At 73.0% G+C, this 12,324-nt stretch overlaps 2 protein-coding genes across 4 annotated transcripts; one reads left to right on the forward strand and one right to left on the reverse strand.

Moving 5' to 3' along the window:
- Positions 1-4,405: 4,405 nt before the first annotated feature.
- On the reverse strand, positions 4,406-8,713 carry ZGPAT (zinc finger CCCH-type and G-patch domain containing). The gene is made up of 6 exons (XM_084248032.1): positions 8,127-8,713; positions 6,208-6,341; positions 5,875-6,030; positions 5,360-5,479; positions 4,869-5,277; positions 4,406-4,738 (listed from the first exon to the last, which is right to left on the reverse strand). Exons 1-6 carry the CDS (start codon positions 8,684-8,686, stop codon positions 4,600-4,602), a joined length of 1,518 nt encoding a protein of 505 aa, XP_084104158.1. The 5' UTR covers positions 8,687-8,713; the 3' UTR covers positions 4,406-4,599.
- Positions 8,714-9,044: 331 nt separating this feature from the next.
- Positions 9,045-12,226, forward strand: ARFRP1 (ARF related protein 1). Of its 3 annotated transcripts, XM_084248332.1 has the most exons (7): positions 9,045-9,222; positions 9,316-9,403; positions 9,521-9,603; positions 11,158-11,239; positions 11,365-11,435; positions 11,854-11,954; positions 12,021-12,226. In XM_084248332.1, exons 1-7 carry the CDS (start codon positions 9,130-9,132, stop codon positions 12,106-12,108), a joined length of 606 nt encoding a protein of 201 aa, XP_084104458.1. In that variant the 5' UTR covers positions 9,045-9,129; the 3' UTR covers positions 12,109-12,226. The 3 variants fall into 3 exon arrangements, 1 of the variants encoding a protein (XP_084104458.1); XR_014617088.1 differs by lacking the exon at positions 11,365-11,435 and having other exon boundaries at positions 12,021-12,156; XR_014617089.1 differs by lacking the exon at positions 12,021-12,226 and having other exon boundaries at positions 11,370-11,435; positions 11,854-11,936.
- Positions 12,227-12,324: the final 98 nt, after the last annotated feature.

The raw sequence follows: 12,324 nt of genomic DNA on the forward strand, positions 1-12,324 counted from the left end.
AGCTCGCGACGGGGCTCGAGGGAAGTGAGGCAAGGTGGGCACGGATGTGTCCGCATGCCAGAGGCCGGCCGCAGCACCTTCCCGCAGCACTTCCACGGACACTGGGACAGCATGGGCTGGCAGCTCCGGGAGACAAGGGTGGGGTCAGGACCGCCCAGGCTCACCTTCCTCTTCCCCAGGGCAGGCTCCCCAAGCAGGAAGCGGCTGCCTCAGTGGGCAGCGGGGGTGTCGGGGTGGCAGGGGAGGGCTGCTCCCTGGCCGGGTCCCAGTCCCAGGCTCCGCGGCCGCCCGCTGTCCGCACCAGGGCCTCCGTCCAGGGCTCCACGCCGGGCCCTGCGGGACACAACACGGTCATTTGGAACATGCGCACACGGCGGCCTCCAGGCATCCTCACCCCAGCCGCCGTCCACCCGCTGACAGCGAGCCGGTGGGAGCGGCAGCCGCTTCCTGGCGGGAAGGACAGCACAGAAGTCCAGCCAGGTGGAGTCAGCCAGGGGTCAGCGGCCGGGGCCCAGGCTTGGCCTCAGGGGGCCACTCTAAGTGTCAGTGTTTGGAAGAGGGCGGCTGGGTAAGGGACACGCAGCTTGAGGGTAGCTCGAGGGTCTTGGGGGAGCAGGTCCTGCCCCCACCCCTACCCCGCCTGGGCCAGGCCTCTCAGCCTCACCTGGACTGAAGGCTGCAGTGGGGACCCCTGGCAGGAGGGGGCTGGTGGACAGGCTGGTGAGGGCTGCGGCAGCCATGACCTCCTCCAGCAGGGCCTTTCCTGGGGGGTTCTGGGGGATGGGGAGAGCTTGGGTGGGGCTGGCAAGTACTCCAGGCCCCTCCCTCGCCCCGCCCCATGTGCAGGCCCAGGCAGGTGTGGACACAGCCTCCCTCACCCAGGCACTGGCCTCTGGCAGGATGCCCAGCTCCACCCAGCTCTCGGGTTCAGAGCCCCAGGTCCCCAGGAACCACAGGAACAGGGTCTGGGCCCGGGTCTCCCTGACCGGCGTCCTCTGCAGCCACATGCGCCTCCAGACCTCCAAGCTGGACGGGCCCCACCGGCGGCGCCAGGCCCTCCCTCCCCCAAATCACACTTTAACCGGGGTGGAGCAGCGGCAGCTGTGGGCCGCGCCAGGCCGGGAGGACGGAGCTCCCGGGGGACGGGGCTGCGAGCAGCTGCCAGGGCCCGGGCTCCCGCGGGCAGGGCCAGAGCGCCCTGCCCCACGCGCCAGCGGGCTGTCAGGCGCCCAGAGGGCGACAGGCGGGCGGGGAGACGCGGCCAGAAGCCCGAGGTCGGGCCGGCTCTTCGGGGTGGAAGCGGAGTCGCGGCCCCAGGCCGGGGGCGGGCGCAGGCGCCCCATCTCCGCTCCGCTCTGCCGGGGCTGCGGGGCGGCCGAGCGCGCGCCCCCACCCCGCCCGCCCGCCGGCACGAGCGCGCCCACAGGCCTGCAGGCCCGGCCGGCTCCCCTCTGCGCGGGCGCCCCGGCGGGCCCTGGCGGCGTCTGGGGTCCGGCCGCCGCCGCCCACGTCCGTGGAGCCCCGAGGCCCGCGGCTCCGGCTGCACCCGGCCCAAGCCCGCCGCCCGCGGCGGAGCCCAGCAGCGGCCGCGGCCGGGGCACCGCAGCACCCCCGCACCCGTTGGGCTTCGGCCCCCCAATCCCGCGGCGGTCGGTGCCCACGCGCGCCCCGCCGGCCCCACGGACAGGCCGGCCCGACGCGGGCCCCGCCCCAAGCCCCGCCCGGCCCCGCCCCGGCCCCGCCCAATTCCCCGCCCCGGGCCCCGCCCGATTCCCGCGCCAGGCCCCGCCCTAATTCCCGCCCCGGGCCCCGCCCCGGGCCCCGCCCGAATTCCCGCCCCAGGCCCCGCCCTAATTCCCGCCCCGGGCCCCGCCCCAGGCCCCGCCCGAATTCCCGCCCCGGGCCCCGCCCCAGGCCACGCCCGAATTTCCGCCCCAGGCCCCGCCCCGAGCGCACCGATTGGCTCGCGCGCCGAATCGACACGCCCAGGGGCCCCGGCGCGCTCCCATTGGCCCGCGGCGCCGCGGCTCCCCGGGGGGCTGCCGGCCGCGGGTTGCTCGGCCGCGAGCGCCCCCGCCGCGCGCGCGCGGAGCCCTCCCTGCCGCCCCGGGCCCGCGGTCCTCGCGGGGAGCGCCCCGCGGCCCCCCGCGACCCCTACGGCGACTCGCCGGGGCCCCGCCCGCGAGGGCCCCCCCGCCGCCGACGTCCCGGGGAGGGGAGTCCGCGCGCAGAACCCCCGACCCCTCCCGGGCCTTCCGAGCCGCGGGCGCCGGCCGTGCCCCCCCCCCCCCGTGGGAGCCGCGAGAGGCCGGGGCGGCCGGGACCCCGGGAGCTCGCAGGCCGGCTGCCCTGGCGCTGAAATGTGTGTTGCCAGGGTGCGCGCGTCTGGGGGGCCGAGGGGCTGGGGTTGGGGCTCGCCCACCCTGGAGGAAGGGCACGCAGGGCAGCGGGGTCTGGGGACCCTGCCTAGGTGGTGAAGGGGAAGCCGGGGAGCTGCGCCAGGCAAGTGCCGCTCAGGCCGGCAGGGCAGGGCGGCCAGCCCCGGCCCCGTGCCCCAGCAGCTGCCCTGCGTCGGGGTTCCCCGGCTTCCTCTGGGCTTGCTGACCCTGGAGTACAGGGTGTCCACCTGGAGCAGGAAGGTCCGGGGCGAGCGAGCAGCCAGGACCTCTCTGCCACGCTCACCCCAGCCCGCGGTGAGGTCACCTGGGCCTTCCCCCGCTGCAGACCTCAGGGCCCAGGTCTGTGCCTCGAGCTTCTGAAGGCAGGTGACCACGGGCGCTTGGCTCTGGCATGGCGGGAGGGCAGCCAGACCCCTGCCTACTCCGCGGGGCTGGCTGCCAGGCTGGCCCAGGGGACAGCAGTGAGGCCCACCCTGGAATAGGTGGCTTCAGGGACGCTGCACAACCCAGGGCAGCACCGGCTGCAACGAGGCCGCCACGGGCATCTCCAGTGGCTCTGGCAGTGGCGGTGGTAGCAGGTCCCTGCTGACAGGCTGTGGGCTGAGTGGGTCAGGGCAGCGGTCACTCGTGGCAGGAGCCAGCCACATCCCCACCCAGCTACCCCGTCCCTCCCACCCAGCTCTGGGGGGCCAGGGCAGCTCCTGCAGCCTGCGGTGGGACTTGCTGAGGGAACAGAGGTGGGGTCATCCCCTGCTGGTCCCATCCTGGCCCTGGGGACAGCCTGGTACACACCACTGACACTGTCATCTCAACCCCCCAAGTGGCCTCGGTGCCCACTTCCTGGGGGCAAGAGGAGGCAGAAATGGGGTGCAGGGACGTCGCTGGCAAGACACAGGGGAGGGTGGCCCCACATCTGCCGGGTGCCCGCCACTCTGGCCACAAGTGTGAAGGCCATGCCCTGGGCGGGGACAGAGCCACCTGCAGCAGGCAGTGCACAGCACCCACAGCCAACGGTGCAGGCCATGCCGCCAGGGGGTCAGCGGGCCATGGGGGCCCCATGCCGCCAAACAGCAGACTGCGGAGAAAGATGGGGCCCTGGGCCAGCTCAGGAGCAGGCCTCCCCCTGCGGGCCCACTTCTGCACCCCACACCGCCTGCCCAGCCCCTCCCTCTGGGCGCTCTGTCTCAGCACATAGGAAACCCTCCCTCCAAAGCCCCTTCCCCACCCCTCGAGGCTGGGGGGGGGGCTGCAGGGCTGGGGGCTCTGGTGAAGCTGGCCTCCCCTCCAGTGCTTGCTGGTAAGGGTGACCCAGGTAAGGCCAAGCTTGGTTCACGAGGGCTGGGCAGCTGTACCCGAGCACAGGCCCACTGTGGTCAGTGCAGCCCAAACCCGACACGTCACCTGCAGCCAGGGCTGGGGGGGCCTCGGCCCCCCCCCAGAGGTCGGGCCACAAGGGGCTGGGAAGGTCCTGGCTGCTGCCCCTACCCAGGAGTCCTTCCTCCAACCATGCTGGGCCTGTGCGCGGCAGGTGGGGCAGGGCCCAGCAGCACAGAGGTGGGGCTGGCTGCCCTTCAGGCTGGCTAATGTGGTGACCTGGTCCTCCCAGACCCCAACCTTCTGCTGCCCCAAGAGGGGCACAGGGGCCCAGCCAGTGGGCAGAGCAGGTGCTCACTAGGCCACGGGCTGCCCACCCCCGGCCGGGGCAGGTGGGGCGGGGCCACCTAAAGGAGCAGCCCTGCAGCAGCTGCACCCGCAGCAGCCACCACCAGCTGGGCCTGGCACCGCCCCGGCCGCCTCTCCCAGCCAGGGAGCGCTGGGTGCCTGCTCCTCAGCATGCCCCGAGGGACACCCGGGCAGATGCTGGCCCGTGAGGCCTTGGAGCAGCCGGAGCCCGGGCTGGGCACGAGGGAGGGGAGAGAGTCCGTCTCCAGACCCTGCCCGCCTCATACCCTGCCCGCCGCCCGGCAGAGGCCCCACAGACAGCAGAGATGCCAGACACGGTAACAAAACCCCTTTAATGTCCTTGACGCGGACGCCCCCACGACACTGGCGGGGGACCTTGATGGCAGGTAAGGTCCAGCAGTGACCTCTGCAGCTCCGCCTCCGCTCAGTAGAGTCCATGCCCCGGGCGGCATGAGGCTGAGGTCAGCGGGCCTCTCTGAAGGCAGCGGGCCCTGCTGGGCACCCCTGGCCGGGGGCCCTAGAACTCGGTCATCTTCTTGTGGGTGTCCGCCGTCCTCTGCTCCCGCTGCAGGCCTGCCTCCTGGGCCCGGAGCTGCCCCAGCAGCCGCTGGGCCCCTGCCAGCCGCTCCTGCAGCCGGGCTGCCGTGACACTGTGCCTGGGGAGGACCCGCACGCGTGGGGCCACGGCCAGGCACCGGGGCTGCAGCCCTGCCCCTACCCGCCCGGCCAGGGTGAGGCGCTGCCTGTGCCCCGGGCCCAGGCCCCGCCCCTCGGGCCTGCCCCTACCCGCCGGCGTTGCGGGCCAGGGCCTCCTGGATGCCCCGGATGTCCCGCTGCGTCTGCTCCACCTTCTGCTGCGTGTGGAAGAGCCGCAGGTTCAGGGCCCGGCGGGAGCGCTGATCTGCGTGGTACACCTCCTTGCCGCTCTTCCTGCCCGCAGGTGCCACTGCCGCCTCCGGGGCGCCAGGTGCCGGGCCCTGCAGCTTCTCATTGAGGAAGTCAAACACGCTCCGAGGGGGTGGCCGGCCCCCGGGCCCACCCCCGCGCCCCCTGCCTGCCGGGGGCCGCGGGGAGCCAGCCACGCTGGGCCTGGGCCTCCTCTGCAGGATGGCAGCGCACTGGTCCAGTGACTTGCCCCGAGGCAGCACCACGGCGTGCACCGGCTCCACCCGCCCGTCAGCGTGGCGGCCTAGACCTGGGGACACAGGGCAGCACTGCCAGGCGGGCACCCTGGGCCAAGCGCAGGCACCCCCACCCGCCACGCGGCGCACACTCACCCTTGCCAGGCTCGTAGCCCATCTTGGCAAGGAGCCGGGAGCCAATGCCCCGTGTGTGCACCTCCCAGCCGCCGAAGGCGGAGCTGCAGGTCCCGCTGGAGGCGTCACTGGGTTCCACCACTGCAAAGGCAGGAAAGTGACTGGGGCGCCGATGACAGCTCTGGGCCCCACGCGGTCCTGGATCTCCATGGACTGCCCAGCAGACCCGGCATGTCACAGGCTCAAGGCAACTCCCATGGTCGCTCCAGGGGCCCCGACCCAGGCTGAGAACAGACACCAGCCCCATCCGCTGGGCTCCCGCCCCCGCTCCCCCCTTCAGAAGCCACCAGCTCCGGAACAGACCCCTCCCTGCCGTGGCCACATCCCAGCTTCTGCGGCGCCACGATCGTGTCTCCCCCTCCAATCTGGGCCCCAGGGATCTCTGACTGCCCCCGATGCCCTGCTGGCTCTCCCCTCCCCTCCTGCCAGGAGAGCTCCCAGCAGCCAGGCCGGGCCCTGGGCAGCACAGCGCTCACCTCTGGCATAGCTGGAGTCGTCTGCATCACTGCTGTCCGAGTCCGAGGGCCCCGTGGGCTCCGTGCGCAGAGGGGGCAGGATGCCATCTCCCTCCACCACGGCCTCCTTCAGCAGCAGCGAGTCAAACCGGACGGTGTAGTAACCACCGTCCACATCTGCAGCAGGAAACAGGTAGGCCGTGGCTTGGTGGCCTCCCGGGGCAGGGGCCGCCATGAACACGGGGCAGGCGGGCGGGGGGGGGGGTTCCACCCCCGGGACCGAGTGGGGTCCTGCGCCCCACATAGGCTGGGGAGCAGGGGCACGCCGGTGGCCACAGGGCCACGCAGGCTCACCAGTGATGCGCGCTGGGTGCCAGAGGCCGTCCTGCTGCTTGGCCAGACACGCGGAGCCGGCCTGCAGGGAGCTCAGGTCGGGGTCCTGGAAGGGGCGCAGCTCGTCCACAGAGACCACCTGTCCGTGGGAGAATCTGTGGGAAGATGGGACTCAGTCAGGGCCAGCAGGGGGGACCGGAGCCCAAACGCCCGCTGTGGGCCCGCCTGAGGGGATGGCAGCTCCCGAGGCATCTCCTCCGGCCCCTGCTTTTAGGGCTAAAGGGGTGGGGCGGGGCCCAGAGCCAGGCCCGGCGCAGACACCACAGTCAGCACAGTCAGCGGGGCAGGGTACGGAGTGCGCGCCGGGACAGCAGGACAGCAGGACACGGGCTGCGGCCCAGCCCCTCCACAGGGGAGGGCACGGTGGGAGGCCCGCGGCGAAGAAGGTCGGCTCTGCCCCACAGGAGTGCCTGAGGCCTGGCCTTCACCCCGCCGGGCGGGGAGGCTCAGCGGGCAGGGGTGGGGGGCGTGCCCACGCCCCACGGCAGGCAGATGGCCCCAGAGTCCCTCGCAAGGCTCCTCTTCAGCGACCGTGCGCGGTGCTGCCGCTCCCCCGGGGGGGATGGGCCGTGAGGAGGCGCGAGGAGGGGTCGTGGGGCAGGTGGTGGCTGTGCAGGCGAAGGGGGGAGGTCACGTCGGGGCAGCGTGGGGCGGGTCCTGGGGTGGCTGGTAGAGCTGCAGCCCCTCCGAGCGGGGACCGGGCTGCTGCGGTCTACGCCTGCGTGCCCCACGCTTGCCTCACCTGACGAGATAAAGAGCCCGCTGTGTGCCTGCCAAGTGTCAGGGGGGCCCCGCATCCCCCAGTCTGCCTCAGGGAGACGGGGCAGAGATCGGGGACCCTGAGCAGGGAAGACACCCTGTCCTGCCAGTAACCAAGGAAGCCTGGGGTGCTGCAGGCCACTCCCCCAGCTCTCGCTGGGCGCAAACCCACGTCAGATGCTACGAGCACCCCCACAGGCAAGACCCAGATGGTGGGGGAAACAGGCCCTGCGGGAAACTGACGCCAGCTCCTCCCCTGCAGCCGCCCAGCGGCCCAGGCACAGGCTGGGGACGGACGGGGACGGGCTGAGCAGTGTGGGCTCCCACGGGGAACGCGACGCGGAGGGGAAGGGAGGCAGCTGTCCCGGTCCTGCTACCAGGGCCTGGAGACCGGCGCATGGGCAAAGCCGGCTGGAAGCCGCCAGCGGTGCGGGGCCGCTCACTGAGACGCGGGCACACGGCACCAGGCGCGGCCCCCGCGTCTGAGCCACCGATGCCCCGGAGACACGGACGGGACGGTGGGGGTCAGGGCAGACACAGGGAAGTGCCCCCTGAACACAGCGGGGAGGCGGTGTCCCCGGCCAGGACGCGGCGGGACAGGGGGGCTTGGGGTGACCGACCACAGGAGAACCGACGGCCCCTCCCACTCCGGGCGCCAGAGTGTGGCCAGCCCAAGAGCCCGGGCAGGGCCGGCAGCTGTGCCCTGATGGGGTGGGGGCGGGGAGACGGGCTCCGGACCCCGCAGGACGGGGAGCCAGACCTTCCAGCGCCCAGTCACCTCGCCGCTGTGGGGCCAAAGACAAAGTGTCTACGGGGAAGTCCCACCTTCCTCCCCAAGGGGAACGCGGCAGCAAGCTGAAGCCGGGCGAGTGCGGGCGGTCAGCCCAGCCCCGCGCGGCTAAGGTGGGGGCCCCGGAGGGAGCAGGGTCGCCGAGGGCCTCGGTGCGGGCAGCGGGGTGCGGGAAGGAAGCGCCAGCCCGGCCGGTGCCCCGGGGAAGGCCTGGGTCAGGTCAGGAGGCTCGGGCAGGCGAGGCCCGTCCCGCCCCGCCCCGCCCCGCCCGCCGGCCGCCCCTCCGACTTCCCCGTCCCCAGCGAGCCCCGCGGCCCGGCCGGCCGGTTACCTGCAGGTGTCCTTGAAGCGGCACTTCCCCTCCAGGAAGAACGGGCAGGGCTTCAGCGAGGCGTGCGTGGGGTGCAGGCAGAGCACCCGCACGCCGGCCGCGCCGTCCTCGGCCTCGGCGGCGCCCACCACCATGGCGTTGTGGTACTCCAGGGTGCCCCAGGCGCTGCGGAAGGGCGCGCGCACCTTGCTCCCGCTCCGCGCCTGCTCCTCCGCGCCCGGCGCCGCCGCCGCCCGCGCGGCCTCCCGGGCCGGCGCGGGGGTGCCGGGGGCCTCCCCGGCCTGGGGCTCGGGGCCCGGGGCCGCGGGGCCCGGCGCGGCCCCGGGCTCGGCCTCCGGGAGGGCCGGGCCGTCCGCGGCGCCCGGCGCGGCCAGCAGGCGGCCCTCGCGCACGGACAGCAGGCTGGCCTCGGTCAGCGCGATCAGCTCCTGCAGGTCGCCGCGCAGCCGGCGCAGGTCGGCCAGCTCCGCGGGGTCCAGGCCGGCGCGCAGGGCCCGCTCCACCTGCCGCAGCTGCGCGTCGTGCGCCCGCAGGGCGGCCCGCAGGCTGTCCTCGTCCATGCCGGCCGGCGGGCGGCCCGGCGCTGCGGGGGGCGGCGCGTGAGCCCGCGCCCGGCGCCCCGGCCCGCGCCCCCCGCGCGCCGCCGCCGCCCGCCCGAGCCCCCGGGCCCCGGCCCGCTCGCCCCGACCGCGGCTGCCCCGCCCCGGCCCGCTCGCCCCGCCGCCCGGCCTCCGGCCGCCGCCATAGAGCCCGCCTCACCGGCTAGAGCGGCCCGCGGCGCTTCCGCCCGGAGCGAGCGCGCCTCCTCCCGCCGCCGGAAGTGGCTGGCGCGGGGGCCGCCGGGACGGCTGCGCGGCTCACCCCGCGGGGTCGGCGCGGGGTCGGCGCGGGGTCGGCGCGGGGTCGGCGCGGGTCCGGCGCGCGGCGGCCCGGCCACTCGGAGGCCCGCGGAGCGCGGCGGCCGGCGGGGAGCGGGGGCCCGCGGAGGGGCCGCGCCGGCGGGATGTACACGCTGCTGTCCGGCCTCTACAAGTACATGTTCCGGAAGGACGAGTACTGCGTCCTGATCCTGGGCCTGGACAACGCGGGGAAGACGGTGGGCCCGCCCCGGGCGGACGGACGCGCCGGGGGTGCTGGGCGGCCGCGGCTGGCCCGGCCGGCCCGGCTGACCCGGCCGCTGTCCCCGCAGACCTTCCTGGAGCAGTCGAAGACGCGGCTCAGCAGGAACTACAGGGGCGTGAGCCTGTCCAAGATCACCACCACCGTGGGCCTCAACAGTAGGGCCGGGGCCGGGGCCGGGGCCGGGGCCGGGGCCGCGGGGTGGGTCCCCGCTGGGTTTGGCGCCCGGGGTGCTGCGGGCCGCAGGGCCCCTCAGCGCCGTCTCCTCTCCCCAGTCGGCACGGTGGATGTGGGGAAGGCCCGCCTCATGTTCTGGGACCTGGGCGGGCAGGAGGAGCTGCAGTCTCTGTGGGACAAGGTAAGAGATGCCTGGTGCGGGCTCTGGGGCGTCCCTCCCGCGCCGCCCCTGCCCCGGGGCGCCCCACTTGGCCAGATACCTGCCGGTGGCTTCCCGGCCGCTCTGCTCTGAGGCCCCGTCCACCCAGGGTTCCGCAGCCGCTCTTTCAAAAGCCCTTGCCTGGAGGTTTTGTTGCTGTTGCCAGAGCAGACCCTGCGAGGGCCACTTCTCCGCAGGCCCGAGCCCTCGAGGCCCTCCCTCCATTCCGCCTCGGCTCCTTGCCTGCCCTGGGAAGGGTCCTCCAGGGCTCCTGCAGTTTCTCTTTTGGCAGGTGGTGAGCATTTCTGAGACTGCAATGGGCTGCTTGTCGCCCCTCTTGTGCCAGGCCCTGGGTGCCCGCAGTGGGCCGGATGCCAGCCTCCTCCCTGGGGTGACCCCTCCTGATGGGCCGGTGGGTGGTCAGCCAGTACAGAGGGCAGCATGTTACTCCCACAGCCTCTGGGGCCATGCCAGGCCTGAGAGCCCAGGAGCTGATTCCTGGCTTGACCCCAGCAGTGGGTAACACTTCCCTGCCCTGAGCTCCCCCAGAGCATCCGCTCCTGCCCGACTTCCAACCAGGATGGCAGCCTCTGCTCTGTGGCCAGGTTGCTGGGGTCCTCTGCCTCCACTTAAGTCAGACTGAGGCCGAGCTGAGCCGGGAGTGCTGGTCACGGCCCCAGGCCCCAGCAGTGAAACTAGTTCTGGTGCTGTAGTTGGCCAGGGTCTCGAGAGCAGAACCCATGGCAGAGGTTGGGGAGCAGGATGGGTGTTGGGGAGCAGAACGCAGGAAGGGAGCTGAGAGAACACAGGGCCAGCGGGGAACAGGCACGTTCAGGCTGCGGTGGGCCAGCAGGGAGCCTTGGGGGATGCTCAGTGTCCACTGTTCAGCCATGCTGGCCGCCCCAAGATCTGCTGAAGTCAGTGAGAGGCCAAGGGGACGTCCATTGGGTGTAAGGCCCTGGTGGCCACCAGCTCTCCTACCCACTCGTGCTGTGCCTGCTTGAGCCCGCTCCCCTGCCCCACCCCCCAGAATGCAAGGCACCAGGGCATTTGGCTCGCTGACGGTAATCAGCCTGGGTCAGGGCTCATGGGTTGCGGGTGGTGGGAGGCTGGGGGCAGCCACAGCTGTTCCTCCACGCCATGCTGCCCTGGGCCCTGGTCACTCCTGTCTGTCTTGCCCCGGGGCTGCTGTGTTCCAGCTGCTTTCTCTCCCTGCCTCCTCCTGGACCAGTGCTTAAGCATTGGGGGGCGGGGTCCCCGTGGTCCCTGCTGCAGCTGGCCCAGGCTGTGCCCTGCTGGCCTGGACCCTAGCATCGCTGGGGAACAGAGTTGCTTTCTGTGGGTGGCTGCCCTGGCTCCTTGGTGGCCTTCGCTCATGGCTGCCCAGCTGGGCAGGAAGCCCCAGTTGCACCCACCTTCCCCGGCCCCTTGGCCCGGCCCCGCCTCTCATGTGGCGTCATCAGGCTGGGGCAGCTGAGATGGCACCGGGCACTGGCGTGGCTGGACCGTACCGGCTCAGCGCCCCTCTGCCCCCAGTACTACGCGGAGTGCCACGGCGTCATCTACGTCATCGACTCCACGGACGAGGAGCGGCTGTCGGAGTCCAAGCGGGCATTCGGTAGGTGCAGCTGGGCGGGGCCAGAGGGCGATCAGTTCAGTTCACATGCCGGAGCTGGCCGTGGGGGGCCCTGGGTCTGCCCTCGGGGGGGTAAAGGGGTTCAGAGCCATCTCCACCCTTCCCAGAGAAGATGGTCACCAGTGAGGCGCTGGACGGCGTCCCCATCCTGGTGCTGGCCAACAAGCAGGACGTCGAGGTGAGCCTCCACCCGCGTGCGCCATCTGCGGTCACCAGGCGTGCGGGTGCTCGTCCAGGGGCCACCGCCCTCCCCACACACGGACCTCTCCTGAGGTGGCTGCGGCCTGTCCCTGTTCTGGCTGTCCACTGTGCAGGCCCAGGGGCTCTTCCTCTGGGGAGAAAGGACCCAGTGCTGACCCCATCCGCCTGTGCTCTCGGGGGTGGCCGCAGGCCCCCATCCCTGAAGACCTGGGGCCACAGGGCGGGGCCCCCCGCAGCCACATTAGCCTGCCCAGGCCTTTAGCCGACCGTTTGCTGAGGTGGCCGCGGGCCCTTCCCCTCTGGCCTGTGGCGCTGCCTCCCTGCTGCCTCACCACTGGCCGAGGCCACCCGTGCAGGCCCCCAGGCCGCCTGCTCTTAGCGCCTGCCTCCCACAGCCCTGCCTCTCCATCCCGGACATCAAGACGGCCTTCAGTGACTGCGCCTCCAAGATCGGCCGCCGTGACTGTCTCACCCAGGCCTGCTCAGCCCTCACTGGGTGAGTGGGGTGCCCTCTGCAGGCCGGGCCCAGCTGGCCCCACCTGACACACTACTGTTTCCACAGCCAAGGGGTGCGCGAGGGCATCGAGTGGATGGTGAGGTGCGTGGTGAGGAACCTGCGCCGGCCCCCGCGGCAGAGGGACATCACCTAGGCCAGCCCCGCCCACCGGCCCCCCGGCGGCAGAGGGACATCACCTAGGCCGCCCCGCGTGCGCCCCGCCGCTGTGTATGAACCGGGCTCGGGTTTTCTCTAAGACAAACTTTTCTGTGTCCAAAGTCGTGTGGGCATGCGGAGGCTTCTGCGGAGGGGAGTGGGGGCAACTGAGCTGGGCAGGTGTTGCTGGGGTGCCCTGGCTGCCTCCGGCCTG

This window comes from Talpa europaea (genome assembly GCF_964194135.1).
Source record: "Talpa europaea genome assembly, chromosome: 11".
NCBI lineage: Eukaryota > Metazoa > Chordata > Mammalia > Eulipotyphla > Talpidae > Talpa > Talpa europaea.